This window comes from Gossypium arboreum, chromosome 3, assembly GCF_025698485.1.
Source record: "Gossypium arboreum isolate Shixiya-1 chromosome 3, ASM2569848v2, whole genome shotgun sequence".
Classification (NCBI taxonomy): domain Eukaryota; kingdom Viridiplantae; phylum Streptophyta; class Magnoliopsida; order Malvales; family Malvaceae; genus Gossypium; species Gossypium arboreum.
The window spans coordinates 31,709,221-31,732,519 of record NC_069072.1 but is presented as its reverse complement, the minus strand read 5'-3'; the positions used below and the strand labels follow the sequence as shown (position 1 = coordinate 31,732,519).

Below are 23,299 nucleotides of genomic sequence, written 5' to 3'. Positions count from 1 at the left end.
CTTATGCAAACTGGTCCTTAGTTAGGGTTTCCATGAAAACTACTTCACAAAAGTTATTTATTTCACAACCATAATTCATTTTCTTCCATAAAATTTTAGAAAACAACATGAATAATCTCATGGAAAAACCCTAGACTTTTAACCATCTTGCAATATAGTCCCCTCATTAGCTAGCTCATGCTACAAGGGTCCTAAAAATGTAAAAATCATTAATAAAAACTATCTGAATCACTTACTTGCAAGGATTAGAAGTTGCTAAAATTTTGAGCTTCTAAAACCCCTAGAATGGCTGAAAATTTCGATGGAGAGGTGAGGAAGATGATAGCCCTTTTTCTTTTGTTTTATTTTAATTCACCAAATGTCACCTAACTTTGACATTTTGACCAATCTTGTCCCCTATGGCCGGCCACCTCTATTTAAAAGAGTCTAATTTTCTTTTAAAGGATTTAAATTTTGGTTCTCTAGCGATTTAATACATTTGGGTAGTAAGACAAAACCTTTGCCCTTTATGCAATTTAGTCCTTTTTCGTAATTAAGCATGAAATTGTTAAAATTAGTTCACCAAAATTTTCATGTACTCAATTAATCATGCTATGACACTAAAATAATAATAGAAATAATTTCCCAACCTTGGATTTGTGGTCCCAAAACCATTGTTCCGACTAAAACCAAAATTGGGCTGTTACAATTCTCCCTCTTAGCTTATGCAAAATGGTCCTTGTTAGGGTTTCCATGGAAAATACTTCACAAAAGTTGTTTATTTCACAACCATGATTCATTTTCTTCCATAAAATTTCAGAAAACAACATGAATACTCTCATGAAAAAACCTTATACTTTTAACCATCTTGCAATATAATCCCCTCATTAGCTAGCTCATGCTACAAGGGTCTTAAAAATGCAAAAATCATCAATAAAAACCATCTAAATCACTTACTTGCAAGGATGAGAAGTTGCTGAAATTTTGAGCTTCTAAAACCCCTAGAATGGCTAAAAATTTTGGTGGAGAGTTGAGGAAGATGATAGCCCTTTTTCTTTTGTTTTATTTTAATCAATTAAGTCACCAAATGTCACCTAACTTTGACATTTTGACCAATCTTGTCCTCTATGGCTGGCCACCTCTATTTAAAAGGGTCTAATTTCCCTTTAAAGGCCTTAAATTTTGGTTCTCTAGCTATTTAACACATTTGGGTAGTAAAACAAAACATTTGCCCTTTATGCAGTTTAGTCTTTTTTTGTAATTAAGCACGAAATCGTTAAAATTAGTTCACCAAAATTTTCATGTACTCTATTAATCATGCTATGACATTAAAATACTAATAGAAATAATTTCCCCACCTCGGATTTGTGGTCCCAAAACCGCTTTCCCGACTAAGCCCAAAATTGGGTTGTTACAGACAATAGGTCGAAACATAAACCACAATTAACCCCAGTGACAATGGGTCAAAACATAAACCACAATTAACCCCAATGATAATTGGTTGGAATAAAAACAACAATTCAACCCAGTGCCAATGATTCAAAAACCACTATTCTAAACTGATGGCACAATTGAAGTCGGTTTCTAAGCATAGAATACATGTCAACATGACCAATGTTTAACCCTTATTGGTAGGGTTAGAACACAACATACTAGGAGCAAATTCAAAATAAAAAAATTGGGTTTCCAAAAATGTCTCAAATATATATACAAAGCATACTTCATATACAAAAACATAATTCGATATTATACTTCCTCAAAACATATAATACATTAATATTCCAAAACATAATTTGAGTAGCATAAATATACCAAAAGCATAGTTCGAAAAGAGATTTCTAAAATATAATCACATAATCCAATTTAAGTATAGAAAAATACAATAGTTAGATAATTCAAAATTTTACTTTGTAAATTTAAAATCATACTAGTATGCTTTGTGGGTAATGCAAAAAAAAATCTCACATGGGCCGTGTATAGGCTAATGAAAGGGTTTAAATATAGTCTTACTCCTTTTGCTCATCGAGTAATTGGGCAAAAGGCCTAACACACACGTGTTATCGTTGTCGTCGTCCAACTCGGTCTATGTCCATGTTATATTTTTTGGATAAAATTTTGTGCCCATGTTTGTTTTATATTTTTTGGATAAAAACTCTGTATTATTTTTTAGAAAATAAAGAAAAATTTGGTCAACAAAAAATATCTTTTTGGAACTATTTTTAGAAAGGTGTATCTACTAGATTTACCTTTTTGCCCTTGTATTTTTACAATTTTTCCCTTTAACTAATAGTATAAATAGGAGGCTATCTTCCTTATATTTCACACAAAAAAATATAGCTTCTATCATTATTCTCGTCTCCCTCATTCTTCTTCCTCTAAAAGCTTTATTAATTTACTAAAAATTATATTGGAGGAAGTTCTATCTAGGAGTTTGGGTTTTAAGTGGAACTGTTTGTGACCCCTCCAAACTTTCTTCGGAATTGGTCCTAGTGTGGTGTTTCCAACCATATTTAAACTTATGTTAATCTTATTTCCTATTAGGGTGTGGAAATTTGGAAGCACTGTGTCAACCTTAAAGGGTGACGTCCATTTCCAATTACACTAATCAAGGCAAAATCACTTCTAAGGTAGTGGTTCTCCAAGGCGTAGTGTTTATTTATTTGTTAGTTTGTTTATTTTTCCCTTATTATTTGTACTTATCAGTGCCAATGTATTTGTTTTGTGGTGGTAATTTTCCAACAATTTAGAAGCGATTTTTATTACTGTAGAAATAATGTCTCTCGCTATTAACAAATACATCCTTAATCTATCCAAACTCAAACCACTAGTGCACCTGATTGAAGATCCATACAAGGTGATTGTCACTATGGTCTCCGAGGTCAACCTGGTAGAAAATGACACTAAATGGATACTAGACATAGGTGCTTCTAAACATTTCTATGCCAACAGAAAGATGTTCACCAAATTTGAGAATGTAGCCGAAGGTGAACAAGTCTACATGGGTAATTCGAGTAGTTCAGAAGTACTCAATAAAGGTAATATTTTACTTAAGCTTACTTCTGGAAAAATACTTACTTTAAATAATATTTTATATGTTCCTGTTTTACGTAGAAACTTGATTAGTGGTGTACTTTTGAATAAGGCAGGCATTAAAATAATCTTTGAATTCGACAAAATTATACTTTTCCATAATGGAAATTATGTACGAAAAGGTTACTTGAGTGGAGGGTTGTTTATGATCAAAACTGCCTAATGCTTCTACTTCTAATTACACGGTTGATTCTCTCGATTTGTGGCATGCTAGATTAGGACATTTGAACTTTCACTCCTTTAAAATGCTTAAAGATGAAATTGTTTCCTAATCTAGATAGCAACAGTTAATAAATGTGAAATCTATGTTGAATCAAAGCATACTAGACCTCACTTCAAACCTATTGCTGATAGGAAGACTGTACTTTTAGAGTTGATTCATACAGATCTAGCATACTTTAGAAACACAGAGAGTAAATAAGGAATACACTACTATATTACTTTTGTAAATGATTTTTCTAGATACACCAAGGTTTATCTATTAAGGTCAAAAGATGAAGTTAATAAATCATTTCTTCTTTATTAGAAAAAGAAATAGAAAATCAACTTGATAGGAGGATAAAATGGGTTAGATTCGATAGAGGCAGTGAATATATGTAACAGCCCGATTTTGTGCCTAATCGGAATAGTAGTTTTGGGACCACTAATCTGAAGTCAGAGAAATTATTTTATTATTAATTTTAATTTATAACATGTTTATATTAGTGCATGAAAATTTTGGTGAAGTAATTTTAGTGATTGCATGCTTAATTGTGAAAAAGGACTAAATCGCATAAAGTGCAAAAGTCCTATTTTGATAGCTAAGGGTGTCAAATAGCTAGAGAACCAAAATTGAAGGTATTTAAAGGGAAATTAGACCCTTTAAAATAGCATGGCCGGCCATAGGAGACAAAGGTGGTCAAAAGTAAAAAATTTGGTGAAATTAAGTGTTGAAATTGAATAAAATAAAACAAATAGTAAAAGTTATCATTTTTTTCATCTCTCTCTCTTTCTTATCCACCAATTTTTCTCTAAGAAAATGGCCATGAAAGCTTGAAAAATTTTCAGCAACTTAAAGCCTTTGCAAGTAAGTGATTTGAGGGTTTTTCTTGAATATTTTTGTAATTTTGAGGTCCTTGTAGCATGAGCTTTCTAACAAGGGGACTATTTTGAAAAATGGTTGAAAGTATAGGGTATTTCCATGATAGTATACATGTTGATTTCTGAAATTTTATGGAAGAATATGAGTTATAGTTGTGAAATAAACAGCTTTTGTGAAGTAGTTTTCATGGAAACCTTAACTAAGGACCATTTTGCATAAGTTGTAAAATAGGTGATAAATGTGTGAAATAATGAGAATTGTAGGCTGCTCCTAGCATGAAAAGTATTCGGCTACGCTTGGTTAATAGAAAATGGGATAAAAATCAACTTTCGGGTCTAGGGGTAAAATGGTTATTTTGTGAAAGTCTATGGGCAAAATGACCATTTTGCCCAATTATGAATTGTTGAGTACCTAGATAGATAAAATGATTAAACTTGTGAATTTTTATCATTTTAGATCAAGAATTACACAATCTGGGCCTAGACCAGGGAAAAGCAAAGCTAGCGAACTAAAACCAACTAGTCACCTACATTTTGATTACCAAGGTAAATTGTGTGTTAATAATGCAACTATATCTTTATGATGTGCAATTGCACTAATATGGCATAAATTGCTTTGGATTTGAGTATGAGGATACTGTAATAGGCCCAATTTTCCCGGGCTATTAAAAGTCTAAAAAACAGAATAAACCAAATAAAAGAAAAATAAAGTTTTTTTAAACAGTCCATTTTACAAGGCCCACAGATACTTAAACCCAATGCCCCAATTACACCCAAGCCTATACCGTAGCCCAAATACCCAAATGCTACCCAAAACTCATCAGACCCAAAATATACGGGGCCCAAATGGCCCAAATAGTTAACAGAAGACAGAAGGCCTAGGGTTTCTGAAACCTTAGGCGCCGCAAGCACTCCAATCGTCACGCCCCTTCGTCTCGCGCCGTTCTAGTAACCCTTCATTGACGCCTCCATCGGTGCCATGACTCCAGCTCCGTATAACACCGTAATTGGCGCACGAATCAACACCAGCGCACTCACTGCCATGATATCCTTGCTGGTACCTACAAAAAGGAAAGAACCACAGCAGAAAAGAAAAGTAAACATGGAAAGAAATCAAAGATTTCTTTCCCAAAATGTAACAATTTACAGAAGGCTATAAAAGCCTCTTTTCTAATCTGTAAGAGGGGGATATACATGATTTATCAGATATAAAAACACAGAGAAACAGATTATAGATTTTTTAGCTTTGCCAGAAAACAGAGGTGATTCTTCTTGCTTTATTTTCTTTATGTTCCTCTTGGATACCTGCATTTCATACATACAAAGTACTATAAAAAATAAAAGAGGATTACCTCTCGATTCGCTGTGAAAAGTGAAGCTTTCGAATCCCGACCGCCGTATATGGCAGAGTCGGCAGCGGAGCGTGGGAGCCTGATGACGGAGGCTCGACAGAGCTCTAAGGGCCTGCTCTCTGTCCTCTTTCAGAGGTTTTTTTTAGTTTTTTTTTAACGGGTTAAAAATGAATTTCTAGGGCCAAAATTTGGCTTATATAGCCTCATGGGAACGGCGTCGTTTTGCTTAAAACGATAGGCTTCAAAATGGTGTCGTTTCAAAGGCAGGGATCCGCGCGTTAACCCGTGACCCGGGAAGGATCCGCGTGATTTTGTTTAAAGGTCTAATTGCCCAATTGATCATTCCGCATTTTTAATATTTATAATTTCATTTTATTTTTATTATAATTTGGCCCTAACCTTTTATTTTTGTTTCAATTTAGTCCTAATGATCATTATAAAACTTATTTTGGGAACAACGTCGTTTTTGGGATTAGGACTAATTGCCCAGTGAGTCCCTCGGATTTTATCGCGCGTTTCAATTAGGTCCAAATTTTTTATTATTTTAGAATTAACCCTAGAGTTTTATTTTTATTTAATTTTAATCCTTTTAAATTTTTTATATATATTTTATTTATTTTATATATTATTTATTTTTACTATAAACATTATTTATATATGTAAAAATTTATTATATATATTATTTTTATTTATGTATTATTTATTATATTATTTATATTTTATTATATATTTTATTATATATTTTATTATATATTATATCATTTTATTATATATATTATTCATTATATTATTTTTATTTTATTATATATTATATTATTTTATTATTTATTATTTATTATTATGTATAATTTTAAAATTTGTAAATTATTATTAAATAATACATATATCATTATTAAATATTTAGTATATTTTGTAATATTCTAAAATTTACTATAAAGTTTTGTTCCTATTTAATATAATATTATTTTTATAAATATATATTAAATTATTATATCATATAGTATGTTTTTTATTAATTAATTAATCATTTTTAAAATTCTCCTTTGTTATTTATATATTGTTTTAAATGCTTTTAATATCTCATTTATTTTTAACAGTATTTAGTTTTCATCTTTATTTTTGACTTATTTTACATATGTTCATAATTTGTTCTCATTTTTATTTATTTATTTAGTATTGTTTTAGTATGTTAATTTTATCTCATAAATTATTTATTATTTTTATGTTATTTATTGTTTTTATATATTTGCATAAAAATTGATTATCTATGTTGATATTTTAAGTTATATTTGCATGAAATATTATTGTATATATATTATGTAATTTATATTGTTATATTCATTGTTTTCTATGTTGTATTTTGCATGAAATGTTAATGTATGTATATTTATGTTATTTATGATTATATCTGCATGAAATGTTAATGTATATTATGTAATTTATGTCTTTTTTATCATTTTCTATATTATATTTGCATGAAATGTTAAAGTATGTATCATGTATTTTATATTATATAGTATTGATATCTTATAATATGTTAAATGCATCATTGTTTTAAAAAATTTATATTTCATTTAATCCAAAAGAATTTTAAAAATGAGACAATGTTTTTTGTATTTAGGAATTCGGGAAGTAGTGCCCTAACATGCTGGGTTGCGATTTCCCGTTTGACTAAAAGTCTAAAGTATCCTTCTAAATAGATTTTGTAAATCACGAGATGATTTCAATTACGAAAGTTTAAGAATATCGTGTCTAATCATGCTGGATGTGATGTTTGTACTTTTTTGGAGTGAAGGAATCTCGATTTTCAACTCAAATTATTCTGGTTTTAAAAAGGGATCCTATTTTTAAATTCTTTCAAACTTTTGACATTAAGACAAAACTATTCAATTTGGTACCAATTTTGGGCATTGCGAGGGTGCTAATCCTTCCTCGTACGTTACCGACTCCCGAACCTATTTTCTCACATTTTCGTAGACCAAAATGTTTTATAAGGTGATCCAATCGCACCTAAAAAGGTTGGTGGCGACTCCCATTTTCAAAATCTCCCTTTAAAAATGGTTTCGACAGCTTGGCGACTCCACTTGGGACAAATAAGAGAGTCAAGCCAAGAAATTGATTATTTTCTATCTTAATGTCGAAAGTTTTGAAAAATTTTAAAAAATATCGATCTTTTTACATGTGTCTGCTGCATATGTTTGTTATTTTGTTTTCGCACACATTGCATTTGCATGACTGCTGTGGTCGAACCCTTAAGTGGGAGTGAGAAGCTATGCTTTCGTGAGGTTTTCACCTCCGCATGGGCTAGTGGATTGCTTCCTGGATACATCCGTACCTATGTCTTCATGAGATTTTCATCTCCGCATGGCCATAGGGAAATGTGTCCCCCTGAATCGAACTTGGTCCATATGAGCCTATAATGGGTGAGGATCGAGGAATCTGCTGGTTCAGGTACCCTTGCTTTAGAACTGAAACACATATAGTGAATTTTAAGTGCTTACCCTAAGTAGTACAGTGATAACCTTTAGTAAGCTAGCCTTATAAGTTCTTGTTTATTATACCTTTTATATATGACACTAACCTATTTTATTTTGTTATCATTGCATGTCATTCAACATTTAGAGGTGTCGATTCACAGTTCAATTTCTAGATTAGAAAGTTTTGTAATGAGGAACGAATATCTTGATGAAGTGGAGGACAACGCTTCTGTCTGTGCGTGGTCAGAGAAAACCCAGTTAGAGAAAGGAGATAGTGTCACCGAGGGGTATACGTCAAAGTTGTAGGACTTCACTCGTATCAGTTCAACACAAAATGAGTTTCAGGAGTTGAAGGACATTTTGGCCCAATGGGATGACGAGGCTAAGTAGTTGTTCTACCAGAATTAAGGAGATCTTCCCTATTTGCTAGACATCAAGGTGGATAAGCATCTATTTCGAGCTATGGTACAGTTTTGGAACCCTGCTTATAGTTGTTTTACATTTGGAGAGGTAAACTTAGTACCTACTTTGGAGGAGTATACGACCTTGCTTCGCTGTCCAAGAATTCAAGGTAACAAAGCTTATGTTAGGGCTGCTAATCTCACAACTTTCGTGAAGAAATTAATGATGATCACAGGGATGAGTGAACAGTAGGCCACAGCTCGAATCCAACAAAAGGGTGATGGTAAATGCATTCCGTGGGCGAGTTTGAGGGATCTAATATTGGCGTACCCAGATGTGAAGAAAAGGGTTGATGTCTTGGCCTTAAGTATTTATGGTTTGGTGATTTTCCCCAAAGCTATAGGGCACATAGATGAGGCAATTATGGATTTATTTGATCGACTTGGTAAATAGAAAACACCTGTGCCTACAATCCTAACTGAGACGTTCAGATCCTTGAGTGCATGTTAGAGAGCTGGTGAAGGTAGATTCATTAGATGCGCACATTTGTTGTTAGTATGGTTCCACAGTCACTTTTGGAAGGTTGATAAGGTTCATTTCCAAATGTTCTTTGAGGATTATTCTCCCTTAAAGGAAGCAGCAGCTACGCCGAGGAGGGACGACATTATAGAGGAAAGGTGGATGTAAATACTTCAGAATCTCCGAGAGAAAGATGTTATGTGGAAAGCCCCTTGGATGGCTCCTAATGAAGTTCTTTATCGTTGCGGAAGCTTTGATTGGGTACCACTTCCTGGAATTTGGGGAGTTGTTGGTTATGCACCATTACTCATCCTAAGGCAATACAAAGCAGGGCAGTTTATACTTGCAACACAAGGGTTAGCTCAGAGTGATTTCTCATATAAGGGGAATCATTATAAGAAGAAGATGCGAGAGATTTTCGAGGCTTGGAAGAAGATTTGCTGTGTGAAGATTCTGACTGAAAGTCCGACGACAACCCTTGAGTACAAAGGGTGGTTTAGCAAGAGGATCAATGATAACATCCCTACGCCGAGTTTGGAGGCTGCTCGATCAATAGAGGAGAATTTATGAGTGGTTTCATCAGAGTTAGAAGTCATAAAGAAGAGTTCGAAAGAAAGAGCTTGGAGCTCGAGAAAAAGATAGAGAAGCTGGAGGAAGAGAAGATATACCTAAGCTTAGACGTCGACGTTTAGAAAATTGAGGTTGAAAAAGTGAGAAAAGAAAAGAGGAAGATTGAGGAAGACCGAGATAACTTGAAGACGCAATATAAGAGGATACAGCTATCAATGAAGAGAGCTGAATTGGGGAAGTCTTCAGAGTAGTGGCAACAAGAGGTTCAAGAAGAAAGAGCCAAAGCCAAGTATTGGGAGTGAGAGCGTATTTGTAATCCATTTTGGATAGGGTTAAAACTCTAGGCCTGAAGGCGAAAGCGTATTTGTAATTCGTTTTGTGTAAATATTTTTGTTTCTTAAATAACGTTTTCTAAAAGAAACTAAATTAGAATCGATATCTTTTTGCATTCATGCATTTGCATCTCATCGCATCATATGCATTCAAATTTATAGAAAGATCCTAATTAATTAAAATTACTAGAGAGAAAGAGAGTGAGAGAAACAGAAAACCTGGAAGCAACACATCATTACAGTACACGAACTAAGACAAAGAATATGGATCAAAGACTTAAGCAGGTCCAGAGAGAAATGCAAGAGCAATTGTAGGAACAATTGGAAAAAATCCAACAGGAGATAAAGGATCAAATGTTGAAGGCCCAAAGGAATATGATGGCTGAGATGGCTCAGTTGCTGAAGGGGGCAACGGATAAAGGAAAGGCCCCTATGACTATCACTGAAGAGGATACTGAGGATCATCCTATAGGTTTTACCCCACCCCATGTGCAAACTCAACCTGAGGCATATCCCCGAAGGCCGTCCATCATAATAAGGCCTCAACATGGGCATGTCGATGCTAGAATGCCCATGAACTTTCAAACTGGCTCGAGATCCAACCCGGGAGATAACCCTACCAATCCAGTTATCCCTGATTTAGATGCAGCTGAGAGGGAAGAGATGAGACTCGAATCATCAAGGCAATTAGAGGAACGTTGCAGATGGTTAAAGGAGAAATTTAAGGCATTGGAAAACGCTGATAATTGTCAGGGAATTGATGCCAAGGACTTGAGTTTGGTCCCAGATTTGGTGCTTCCTCATAAGTTCAAGATGCCAGAATTTGAGAAGTACAATAGGACTACTTGCCCTGAGGACCATATCAGCATGTTCTGTAGGCGGATGATCGGCTATGTAAACAATGATCAACTATTGATCTATTGTTTCCAGGATAGTTTGGTTAGGGCAGTGGCTAGGTGGTACAATCAATTGAGCTGCACTAGGATCGGTTCTTGGAGAGACTTAGCGTAAGCCTTCATGCAGCAATATAATCATGTGACTGACATGACTCCTGATAGAATCACTCTGCAGAACATGAAAAGGAAGCCTAATGAGAGCTTTAGGCAATATGCACAGAGGTGGAGGGAGGTTGCCATGCAAGTTCAACCATCGCTCTTGGAGAAAGAAACTACCATGCTATTTATTAACACCTTGAAGGCTCCATTCATTACTCATATGATTGGAAGTACGACCAAGAGCTTTGCTGATATAGTTATGGCAGGGGAAATGATCGAGAACGCCATAAGGGGTGGTAAGATAGAGGGGGAAACCGTTAAAAGATCGGCCCCAAGAAGGAAAGATAATGAGGTGAACAATACGAGTAGTTATAACTCAAAACCGATTACGGTTAGTCAGCCCAGAGCAACTACAGTTGGGCAACAGGGTTCCCAAAAGCAAGGATCTGGTACGAGACAAAATTCTGAAAAAGTCTCATTCACGCCTATCCCAGTGACGTACCTGGAACTTTATCAAAGTTTATTTGATGCGCACGCAATAGCTCCTTTTCATTTGAAACCATTGCAACCTCCATATCCCAAATGGTACGATGCAAATGCCAAATGTGAATACCATGCAGGGATATCGGGGCATTCGATCGAAAATTGCACTGTTTAAAAAAGCAGTGGAAAGACTTATCAAGATGGGGGTAGTAAAATTTGACGACACCCCTAGTACAGAGAACCTGTTACCGAACCATGGTGATCAAGAGGTAAATGCAATTGGGGAAACTGGTATGAGAAGGATTAAAGAGGACATGGCCGAGGTAAGAATACCGATGAAAGTAATCTGGGAAGAAATAATGAAAAAAGAGATGATAATCTCTAAAGAAGGAAATAAAGGAGCAAGGGTCTACTGCAAGTTCCATGCAGAAGAGGGACACGAGATCTAGGAATGTGACGTGCTTAAGGCTTTGGTACAAAGCCTTATATATAATAAGGAGCTGGAATTTTATGAAGCTGGCTCAGATGAGGGACACGTGTGCGCATTGGAAGGTGAACCAAAGAATCAAAGAATCAACCGACCAAGGATCATTATTTCACTACCAAGGAATAATGAAGTTGAGACACAAACAGCGCCGAAAGTCATTATTCACAAACCTGCTTCCTTTCCTTATAAGGATAACAAGGGGGTACCCTGGAATTATGACTGCAATGTGACAATGCCGGAGAGAGAAGATATAGCTAGTACTTCTAAGGACGCTCAAGTTGAAGGTTCCTATACACGTAGTGGGAAGCGTTATGATGTAGAAGGTGTCAGAGTTGAGCCCACAAAAGTAAAAGCCTTTGACATTAAGAAGGAGAAGGGGGTTAAGGTACTTTTTAATGAGCCAGTGAAGGAAGAAGAAGCTAGAGAGTTTCTAAAATTCCTGAAACACAGTGAGTACAGCGTGGTTGAACAATTGCGCAAACAACCAGCTCGCATATCAGTGTTGGCTTTGCTTCTGAGTTCAGAAGTACATCGTGAGGCATTAATGAAAGTGCTCAACAAGACTTACGTTACTAATGATATATCCGTCAACAAGTTGGATCGATTGGTTAGTAACATAAGCGCTGACAACTTCATTTATTTTAATGATGATGAAATCCCACCTGGTGGGATAGGATCAGCTAAAGCTTTGCACATCACCACTCGCTGCAAAGTATATACATTGCCGAGTGTGCTTATTGATAATGGGTCAGCCTTAAATGTCCTGCCATTGTCCACATTGAACAGGTTGCCCATAGACGGTTCTTACATGAAAACGTGCCATAATATAGTGAGAGCATTTGATGGCACGGAGAGAAAGGTCATGGGAAGAATTGATATCCTTTTAATGATTAAGCCAAACACGTATGAGGTAGACTTTCTAGTGATGGACATCAAGCCTTCTTATAATTTCTTGTTAGGGAGGCCTTGGATACATTCGGCAGGAACGGTGCCCTCATCTTTGCACCAGAAATTGAAGCTAGTAACAGACGGACGGCTGGTCACCATAAATGCGGAGGAAGACTTCATAGCAGTAGTTACCAGTGACACACCCTATGTAGAGGCGAACGAGGAGGCCGTTGAGTGTTCTTTTCACTCCTTAAAATTCGTTAATGCAACATTTATTTCAGAGGGGGATGAGGTACCGGTGCCTAAGATATCGAGAACCACAAGAATGGGTTTGCAGATGACAGTGGGGAAAGGAGCCTTGCCAGGAAAAGGATTGGGAAGATATCTTCAAGGAGGGATTCAAGTTCCAGATCTAAAAGAGAAGAGAGACCATTTTGGCTTGGGTTTCAGGCCAGATCATAGGCAGAGGAGGAAGGAAATAGAGAAGTGTCAAGAAAGAAGAAGGGCGCGTTTAAGTGGAAGAGAAGTAGGGTGGGAATTGATGACGTTCCCTCATATGTCCCAGATCTTTATATCAGAAGGGATAATTCACCCTAAGAGAGGGTTGCTCGAAAAAGGAAGTCATCACATCAATGCTGTACATAATGAAGATTCTGAACAAAGAAACCTTGAGGGCATTCGCCCTTACGAACCGGGAAGCTCTTTAAACAATTAGACTGCAGAAGAACTTCCTGTAGTTTTTAAATATTTTTCAGAGTAATTTTCAAAACACTCTTGTTGCTCTAACAGCCTAGAAGTAATAAGATTTCATTTGTAAAATAGGCTCATGTTCGGATATTTTCGTTTCAATAAAACATAACTTTTGTTATCAATTTGAGTGAATATTCTTTTGACCTTTTTAAATTCTTTCAATTTTTTTTCATTTCATTCATAACACATAAATAAACATTCTTAAATTCATTCATTCTTTGTACATTCTTTCGTACCCCGCAGGTCCCTAGATATCAATGACATGAGCACTGATACTACAAATCCTGAATTCTTTTTGAGCAAGACATGTGTTTAGAAGAATCTCAGGATTTCGAAGATAACAGGGATTGTGATGTGTCTCCAGACCTGTTGAGAATGGTGAAACAAGAGGAGAAACAAATCCTACCCCATGAGAAAGAGGCAATAGAGAATGTAGCCTTGGAGAAAGGAAAAGAGGTGAAAATAGGGACACACATTGCTAAGGAAACGAGACAAGGTCTTGTTTAGCTACTACGTGAATTCAAAGATATCTTTGCATGGTCATATCAGGATATGCCGGGGTTGAATACTGATCTCATGGTACATCGTCTCCCCATGAGACAGGATTGCAAGCCAGTCCAACAAAAATTGCGAAGGATGAGGCCTGATATTGTGCTGAAAATAAAAGATGAAGTCAAAAAGTAGTTTGATGCTGGATTCCTACAAAAGGTTAAGTACTCAGAATGGGTGGCTAACATTGTGCATGTCCCTAAGAAGGACAAGAAGGTACGGATGTGTGTTGATTACAGATATTTGAACAAAGCTAGCCCAAAGGACAATTTTCCTTTACCGCACATCGACACTTTGGTGGACAATACAGCAGGATATTCATTGTTCTCCTTTATGGATGGCTTCTCAGGGTACAATCAGATAAAGATGCATCCTGAGGACATGGATAAAACCACCTTCATAACATTTTGGGGCGCCTTTTGTTACAAGGTAATGCCCTTTGGGCTGAAGAATGCAGGGGCAACATAACAAAGGGCTATGGTGACCTTATTCCACGATATGATGCACAAGGAGATTGAGGTGTATATTGATGACATGATTGCCAAATCTCGAACAGAGAAGGATCATATTGAAGTCTTGAGGAATTTGTTCCTAAGATTGAGGAAGTTTCAGTTGAAGCTTAATCCGGCAAAGTGCACCTTTTGAGCTCGGTCAAGGAAATTATTGGGCTTTATGGTCAGCGAAAAGGGAATAGAAGTTGACTCAAACAAGGCTAGAGCCATACGAGAATGGCCTCCACCACATATTCAGAAGGAAGTTCAGGTTTTCTTGGAAGGTTGAATTATATCACTCGGTTTATTTCATAACTAACCGAGAAATGTGATCCTATATTTTGCCTCCTTAGAAAACACAACCAAGGTACTTGGGATAAGGAATGCCAGAATGCCTTTGATAAAGTCAAGCAATACTTGTTAAACGCTCCAGTGTTATCTCTGCCCAGTCCAGATAGACCATTAATTCTGTACTTATCAGTGTTTAGTAATTCTATGAGATGGGTGCTTGGTCAACATGACGAGACAGGAAGAAAAGAGAAGGCGATATATTACCTCAGTAAGAAATTCACTGAGTGTGAGATGAGATATTCGCCAATTGAGAAGTTGTGTTGTACTTTGATCTGGACGACTCAAAGGTTGAGGCAATATATGCTATATCATACGACTTGGCTAATTTCGAAACTTGGTCCATTAAAGTACATGATGGAGTCAACAGCCCTAAATGGAAGAATGGCAAGGTGGCAAGTACTGCTTTCAGAGTTTGATGTAGTCTATGTGAGTCAAAAGGCTATAAAAGGAAGTGCGATAGCAGAATTTCTGGCTAGCAGGGCCCTAGAAGATTATGAGCCATTGAGCTTTGATTTTCCTAATGAGGAGTTGATGTATGTGGAAACTACTGAAGAATATCCATGGAATCTAAATTTTAACGGCGCATCCAATGCGGTAGGAAATGGAATTGGGGCAGTCTTGGTATCCCTAAATGGTGATCATTATCCATTTACATGTAAATTAGATTTTAACTACACATGGCCGATTATGAAGCATGCATCATGGGGATTCGAGCGGCCAAAGAGCGAAAAATTAAAACCCTAGAAGTATATGGAGACTCTGCGTTGGTAATTTACCAGCTTAGGGGTGAATGGGAGACAAGGGATCCCAAATTGATTAATTATCAAAAGGTAGTTTTGGAGTTACTTGAGGAGCTTGATAACATCACCTTCAATTATCTCTCACAGGACGAAAATCAGATGGCAGATGCTTTAGCAACACTAGCTTCCATGATTAAAGCAAATAAAAAAGAGGATGTGAGACCAATTCAGATGAGTATTTCTGAGGTTCCAGCTCATTGTTGTAACATTGAAGAAGAGGAAAAGGATGACCATCCTTGGTATTAATATATATTACAGTGTGTGAGAAATCGTGAATATCCTGAGCAGGCAACTGAGAATGACAAAAGAATCTTGAGGAAGTTAGCCTGCGAATATGTACTAGATGGGGACATCCTTTATAAAAGAAGGAAAGATCAGGTGCTTTTGAGATGTGTCGACGCTGTGGAAGCCAGACAAATCTTGGAATAAGTACATGAAAGTGTTTGTGGGACACATGCTAATTGCTTTACAATGGCAAGGCAAATCATGAGGTTTGGATACTATTGGTCTACTATGGAAGGAGATTGTATCAGCGATGCCAAGAAGTGTCATAAATGCCAGATATATGGGGACAAGATTCATGTACGACTTTCACCTTTGCATGTTATGACTTCTCCATGGCCCTTTTCCATATGGGGCATGGATGTCATTAGGCCAATATCACCAAAAGCTTCGAATGGGCATCATTTCATTTTCGTGGCCATTGACTACTTCACAAAATGGTAGAGGCAGCTTCATATGCTAGTGTTACCAAGTCGGCAGTAAGTCGATTCTTAAAAAAGGTGATTATTTGTCGGTATGAAATGCCTAAGAGGATCATATTGGACAATGCATTGAACTTGAATAATAGCATGATTGCGGAAGTCTGCAGCCAATTCAAGATCAAACATCATAATTCATCTCCATATCACCCAAAAATGAATGGAGCAGTGGAAGCTGCCAACAAAAATATCAAGAAGATAGTGGGGAAAATGACTGAGACCTACAGAGATTGGCATGAGAAATTACCATTTGCACTCTTTGCCTATCGAACGTCCATCAGAACCTCTACTGGGGTAACTCCTTCTCATTGGTTTATGGGATAGAGGCAGTGTTACCCATTGAAGTGGAAATACCTTCTCTTTGAATTTTGTCAGAGATAAAGCTGGATGAAGTAGAATGGATTCAATCGCGGTATGATCAATTGAACTTGATTGAAGAAAAGAGGCTAAGGGCTATTCGTCATGGTCAGATGTATCAGAAGTGAATGATGCGAGCTTATGACAAGAAAGTTCATCCAAGAGAATTTCACGAAGGGGACCTTGTACTGAAAAAGATTCCTCCCATACAGAAGGACTTTAGAAGAAAATGGATGCTGAATTGGGAAGGGCCGTATGTTGTAAAGAAGGCTTTCTCTAGTAGTGCACTGATTTTGACAGAAATGGATGGGAAGAGTTTGCCTAATCCAGTGAATTCAGACTCAGTCAAGAAGTACTTTGTCTAAAGAGAAGGGAAGCCAAGGTGAAAACCCGCAAAGGGTGCTTTGAGACTTCTAAAAAAAAATGGAGAGGCCAAGGTGAAAACCCACAAAGGGCGCCTTGAGACCAAAGGGGTTTTGAGTTGAAAACCCGAAAGGGCAGCTCAAATTTTGAAAAGCATGCAGTGACCTTGCTATACCGCATTCGACAAGAAGTGGAGTGTGTTACATACCGGGGCATCAACAAAGTACTTTGGATCTTCTAAACACATGTTAAACTCAAAACAGTCTTCATGGAGTTTGTATACAGAAACCCAAGCTGTGATATGTAGGGCATCTAATTTTTGTCCTACTATCTTTAGATTCTGTTTTCTTCTCAAAGATATGTTTTCAGATTAATTTCCTTTTGTATTTTTGATGATTTATCTAACTATTCTCAAGATCAAATTATTCATCTTCCATTATTCATAAAGTGTGTTGCATTGAAATAATAATTGATGAACTAAATATTTTACAAATGAAGTTTTGCATAGTACTCTGGAAATCTCTAAATAATACGAGAAACTAAAACAGAATAATTGTTTGAAGAATTCCCATGAGTGAAGGTCGGAGGTACTCGAGAAAATTTCTTTTTCAGTCCAAAGGATGATTGAACAATTCAAACGATTCAATCCTAGGAGGGGATTATCTCCAGCAGGTCGTAACATTTGAAGAATGGTACAATAGGACCAATTTGATTCAAAGCATACGAGCAGAGTATGATTGATACTTCGAGTAAAATAAAGATGAAACTTTAATGGATGAATGAGTAAAGACGTCCGAAATAGGAGTCATTTTCATAACATTTTGCATCATAATATGTCTAATTAGGAGCATTTGATTCATTTCAATCATAGCATCCTAATCATTAGGCATGAACACATACGCATTCTACAGGTTATGTCCTTTAGGGGACAATGTAGATCACCGTTAGCAGATTTGGCGTCTTTGTATTAGACGAGGAGCAGATCGAAGATAGCAGATCTGAAATTTGTGTTTTTACATCGAAGCAGATCGAAGATGACAGATTTGGTGTCTCTGTATTAGACGGGGAGCAGATCGAAGGTAGCAGATCTGACATTCGTGTGTTTATATCGAAGCAGATCGAAGATGACAGATTTGGCGTCTCTGTATTAGACGGGGAGTAGATCGAAGATAGTAGATCTGACATTCATGTGTTTACATCGAAGCAGATCGAAGATGACAGATTCGGGGTCTCTATATTAGACGAGGAGTAGATCGAAGATAACAGATCTGACATTCGTGTGTTTACATCGAGAAGCAGATCGAATATGATAGATTTGGCGTCTCTATATTAGATGGGGAGCAGATCGAAGATAGCAAATCTGACATTGTGTGTTTACATCAAAGCAGATCGAAGATGACAGATTTGGATTCTCTGTATTAGACGAGGAGCAGATCGAAGATAGCAGATCTGACATTCGTGTGTTTACATCGAAGTAGATCGAAGATAGAAGATTTGGCGTCTCTATATTTGAAGGGGAGCAGATCAAAGATATTAACATGGCGTCTCTGAGTTTGTAAGGAGCAAATTGATGACCATAAAGTCAGGATCCAATAAGACCGGGCAAATTTGGTCCTTTTATAATCTTTGCTCTATTCCTGTTACACAGTAATGAGCAAAGAGGGGCAGCTGTAATAGGCCCAATTTCCCTGGGCTATTAAAAGTCTAAAAAACAGAATAAACCAAATAAAAGAAAATTAAAGTTTTTTAAACAGTCCATTTTACAAGGCCCACAGATACTTAAACCCAATGCCCCAATTACATCCAAGCCTATACCATAGCCCAAATACCCAAATGCTGCCCAAAACTCATCAGACCCAAAATATACGGGGCCCAAATGGCCCAAATAGTTAGCAGAAGACAAAAGGCCTAGGGTTTCTGAAACCCTAGGCACCACAAGCACTCCAATCGTCACGCCTCTTCGTCTCGCGCCGTTCTAGTGACACTTCATCAACGCCTCCATCGGCGTCGTGACTCCAGCTCCGTATCGCGCCATAATCGGCGCACGAATCAACACCAGCGCACTCACCGCCGTGATATCCTCGCTGGTACCTGCAAAAAGGAAAGAACCACAGCAGAAAAGAGAAGAAAACATGGAAAGAAATCAAAGATTTCTTTCCCAAAATGTAACAATTTACAGAAGGCTATAAAAGCCTCTTTTCTAATCTGTAAGAGGGGGATATACATGATTTATCAGATATAAAAACACAGAGAAATAGATTATAGATTTTTTTAGCTTTTCCAGAAAACAGAGGTGATTCTTCTTGCTTTATTTTCTTTATTTTCCTCTTGGATACCTGCATTTCATACATACAAAGTACTATAAAAAATAAAAGAGGATTACCTCTCGATTCGCTGTGAAAAGTGAAGCTTTTCGAATCCCGACCGCCGTACGTGGCAGAGTCAGCAGCGGCGCGTGGGCGAGTGGGAGCCTGATGATGGAGGCTCGACGGAGCTACGAGGGCCTGCTTTCTGTCCTCTTTCAGAGGTTTTTTTTAGTTTTTTTTTTAAACGGGTTAAAAATGAATTTCTGGGGCCAAAATTTGGCTTATCTAGCCTCATAGGAACGGCGTCGTTTTGCTTAAAACGATAGGCTTCAAAACGGCGTTTCAAAGGCAGGGATCCGCACGTTGACCCGTGACCCGAGAAGGATCCGTGTGTTTTTGTTTAAAGGTCTAATTGCCCAATTGATCATTCCGCATTTTTAATATTTATAATTTCATTTTATTTTATTATAATTTGGCCCTAACCTTTTATTTTTGTTTCAATTTAGTCCTAATGGCCATTATAAAACTTATTTTGGGAACGACGTCGTTTTTGGGATTAGGACTAATTGCCCAGTGAGTCCCTCGGATTTTAACGCGCGTTTCAATTAGGTCTAAATTTTTATTATTTTAAAATTAACCCTAGAGTTTTATTTTATTTAATTTTAATCCTTTTAAATTTTTATATATAATTTATTTATTTTAAATATTTTATATATTATTTATTTTTACTATAAACATTATTTATATATGTAAAAAATTTATTCTATATATTATTTTTATTTATGTATTATTTATTATATTATTTATATTTTATTATATATTTTATTTATATATTTTATTATATATTATATCATTTTATTATATATATTATTCATTATATTATTTTTATTTTATTATATATTATATTATTTTATTATTTATTATTTATTATTATGTATAATTTTAAAAATTTGTAAATTATTATTAAATAATACATATATCATTATTAAATATTTAGTATATTATGTAATATTCTAAAATTTACTATAAAGTTTTGTTCCTATTAAATATAATATTATTTTTATAAATATATATTAAATTATTATATCATATAGTATTTTTTATTAATTAATTAACCATTTTTAAAAATTCTCCTTTATTATTTATATATTGTTTTAAATAGCTTTTAATATCTCATTTATTTTTTAACGGTATTTAGTTTTCATCTTTATTTTTTGACTTATTTTACATATGTTCATAATTTGTTTTCATTTTTATTTATTTATTTAGTATTTTTTAGTATGTTAATTTTATCTCATAAATTATTTATTATTTTTATGTTATTTATTGTTTTATATATTTGCATAAAATTGATTATCTATGTTGATATTTTAAGTTATATTTGCATGAAATATTATTGTATATATATTATGTAATTTATATTGTTATATTCATTGTTTTCTATGTTGTATTTTGCATGAAATGTTAATGTATGTATATTTATGTTATTTATGATTATATCTCGCATGAAATGTTAATGTATATTATGTAATTTATGTCGTTATTTATCATTTTCTATATTATATTTGCATGAAATGTTAAAGTATGTATCATGTATTTTATATTATTTAGTATTGATATCTTATAATATGTTAAATGCATCATTATTTTAAAAATTTATATTTCATTTAATCCAAAAGAATTTTAAAATGAGGCAATGTTTTTGTATTTAGGAATTGGAAGTAGTGCCCTAACATGTCGGGTTGCGATTTCTCGCTTGACTAAATGTCTAAAGTATCCTTCTAAATAGATTTCAGAAATCACGAGATGATTTCGCCATTTAAAGTTTAAGAATATCGTGTCCAATCATGCTGGATGTGATGTTTGTACTTTTTTGGAGTGAAGGAATCTGAATTTTCAACTCAAATTATTCCGGTTTTAAAAAAAGATCCTATTTTTAAATTCTTTCAAACTTTTGACATTAAGATAGAAAACTATTCAATTTGGTACCAATTTTGGACATTGCGAGGGTGCTAATCCTTCCTCGTACGAAACCAACTCTCGAACCTATTTTTTCACATTTTCGTAGACCAAAATGTTTTATAAGGTGATCCAATCGCACCTAAAAAGGTTGGTGGCGACTCTTATTTTCAAAATCTCCCTTTAAAAATGGTTTCGACAAATACATGTTGAGAAATTAACATAGTAAGGACTTTCGATGAACATTTGGAATAAACTTGGATATTGGTGCCTTGATATTGGGAGATATGTGTGCTAGTGTAAGACATGTCTGGTACATGCATCAGCCACAATATGAGAGTCAGTGTAAGACATGTTTGGGGCATACATCAGCGTTGAGACGAGAGCTAATGTAAGACATGTCTAGGACATGCATCGGTCTCTAGATAGACAAGCTAGTGTAAGACCTGTCTGTGACATGGCGTCAGCTTATTGTGTGTCAGTGTAAGACCTGTCTGGGACATGGCATCGACACTGATAGATGAGAGCCAGTGTAAGACCTGTCTAGGACATGGCATTGGCCTCACTATATGAAAGCCAGTGTAAGGCCATGTCTGGGACATAGCGTCGGCATCTTAACCCATATTAGGGTTACTGAGTGTCCGGTAGTATTCCAATTGGTTCAACAAAAGAGTTATGATTTATATTGAAATAAGAAAGGTTATGATTATGTGATGAGTGGTACAAGTACCTAATTGAAATGTATGAGATATGGGCTCAGTGTATGTTATATGAGTAGTATGGGATGGTGATGAGTAAGTTATACTTTCGTTTATTTATGGTATTCATGAACCCACTATGAAAGATTATGAGCATATTGATTTATGATAAGTAGTTGTTGTTTATTTTCATGCAACTTACTGAACTTTGTTCTTACCCTATTTCATTTTCATTTTCTTATAGTGCCGCCCAAGTAGCTCGAGGATCACCGCTTACGTCGGAGAAGCTAGTCACACTATCATCCAAAGCACTTGGTATAGTTAGATCTTTTATTTTGATTATGACATGTATAGGACCTTGACTTTTGAGTTTTTTGTCATTGTTATTTGGCTAAATGTGTTGGCTTAGTTTAGCATTTGATTCACTATGTATAAGGCCATGAATACAAGATAGTCTTCCATGAATGCGAAATTGTTGGCATGGTTGAATATAAGAAATGTATGTATGCCTTACCTATGGTTGTTTGGTTAAGAAATCATATTTAGTTAGACCTTGATATGTTGGTTGGCATTAAATTGTGTTTCAATGAGGCAAAAAAGCTTGGTGAATAGCCTTATATTGTCCACACGAATAGACACACGGGCATGTGTCTAGGCCGTGTGTGACATACGGCCAGCCCATAGGCGTATTGTCCGGTCGTGTGTCCCCTACACGTAAAATTTGTAAGTCAGAATGCATGGTAGTAAACACACGGGTAGAGACACGGCCGTGTGTCTCAGCCGTGTGGAGGACACGGCCTCTGGCCACAGGCATGTGCCTTGGCTGTGTGCCTCAATTTGGATGCTGACATCAAAAATAGAATGTTAAGGTTTTTAGACACGGGCTAGGACACGGGCGTGTCATGTCCGTGTGAGGAACACGGGCCATAGACACGGGTGTGTGTCAGGCTATGTGAAAACCCCTGTAGGTTTGAATTTGGAATTTAATTTACACGGGTACGGGACATGGACGTGTCCCTAGATGCTTAGGCCATGTGTGTCACACGGACCATCAGCACGGGCATGTGTCTAGGACCACATGGGCATGTGCCCTGTTTCAAGAGTCATTTTTATTAAATCAATTTAAGGACCTGAGTTGGTTCCAAATGGTTTTTTAATGAAAGTTTGAAAGGTCCACATTAAGGAGTTTAAACAAAGTTTGGAAAAGTTTTAAATTTGATCAAGTTTTGGTGATTCAGAAATGTTTGATTGCAAATGTTT

General features: G+C 35.8%; 1 protein-coding gene across 1 annotated transcript; it reads left to right on the top strand.

Moving 5' to 3' along the window:
- Positions 1 to 11,479: 11,479 nt before the first annotated feature.
- LOC128290555 (uncharacterized) lies at positions 11,480 to 14,088 on the top strand. Its single transcript, XM_053026254.1, has 3 exons — positions 11,480 to 11,602; positions 11,777 to 13,291; positions 13,954 to 14,088. Exons 1-3 carry the CDS (start codon positions 11,480 to 11,482, stop codon positions 14,086 to 14,088), a joined length of 1,773 nt encoding a protein of 590 aa, XP_052882214.1.
- The last annotated feature ends 9,211 nt before the right edge of the window (positions 14,089 to 23,299 follow it).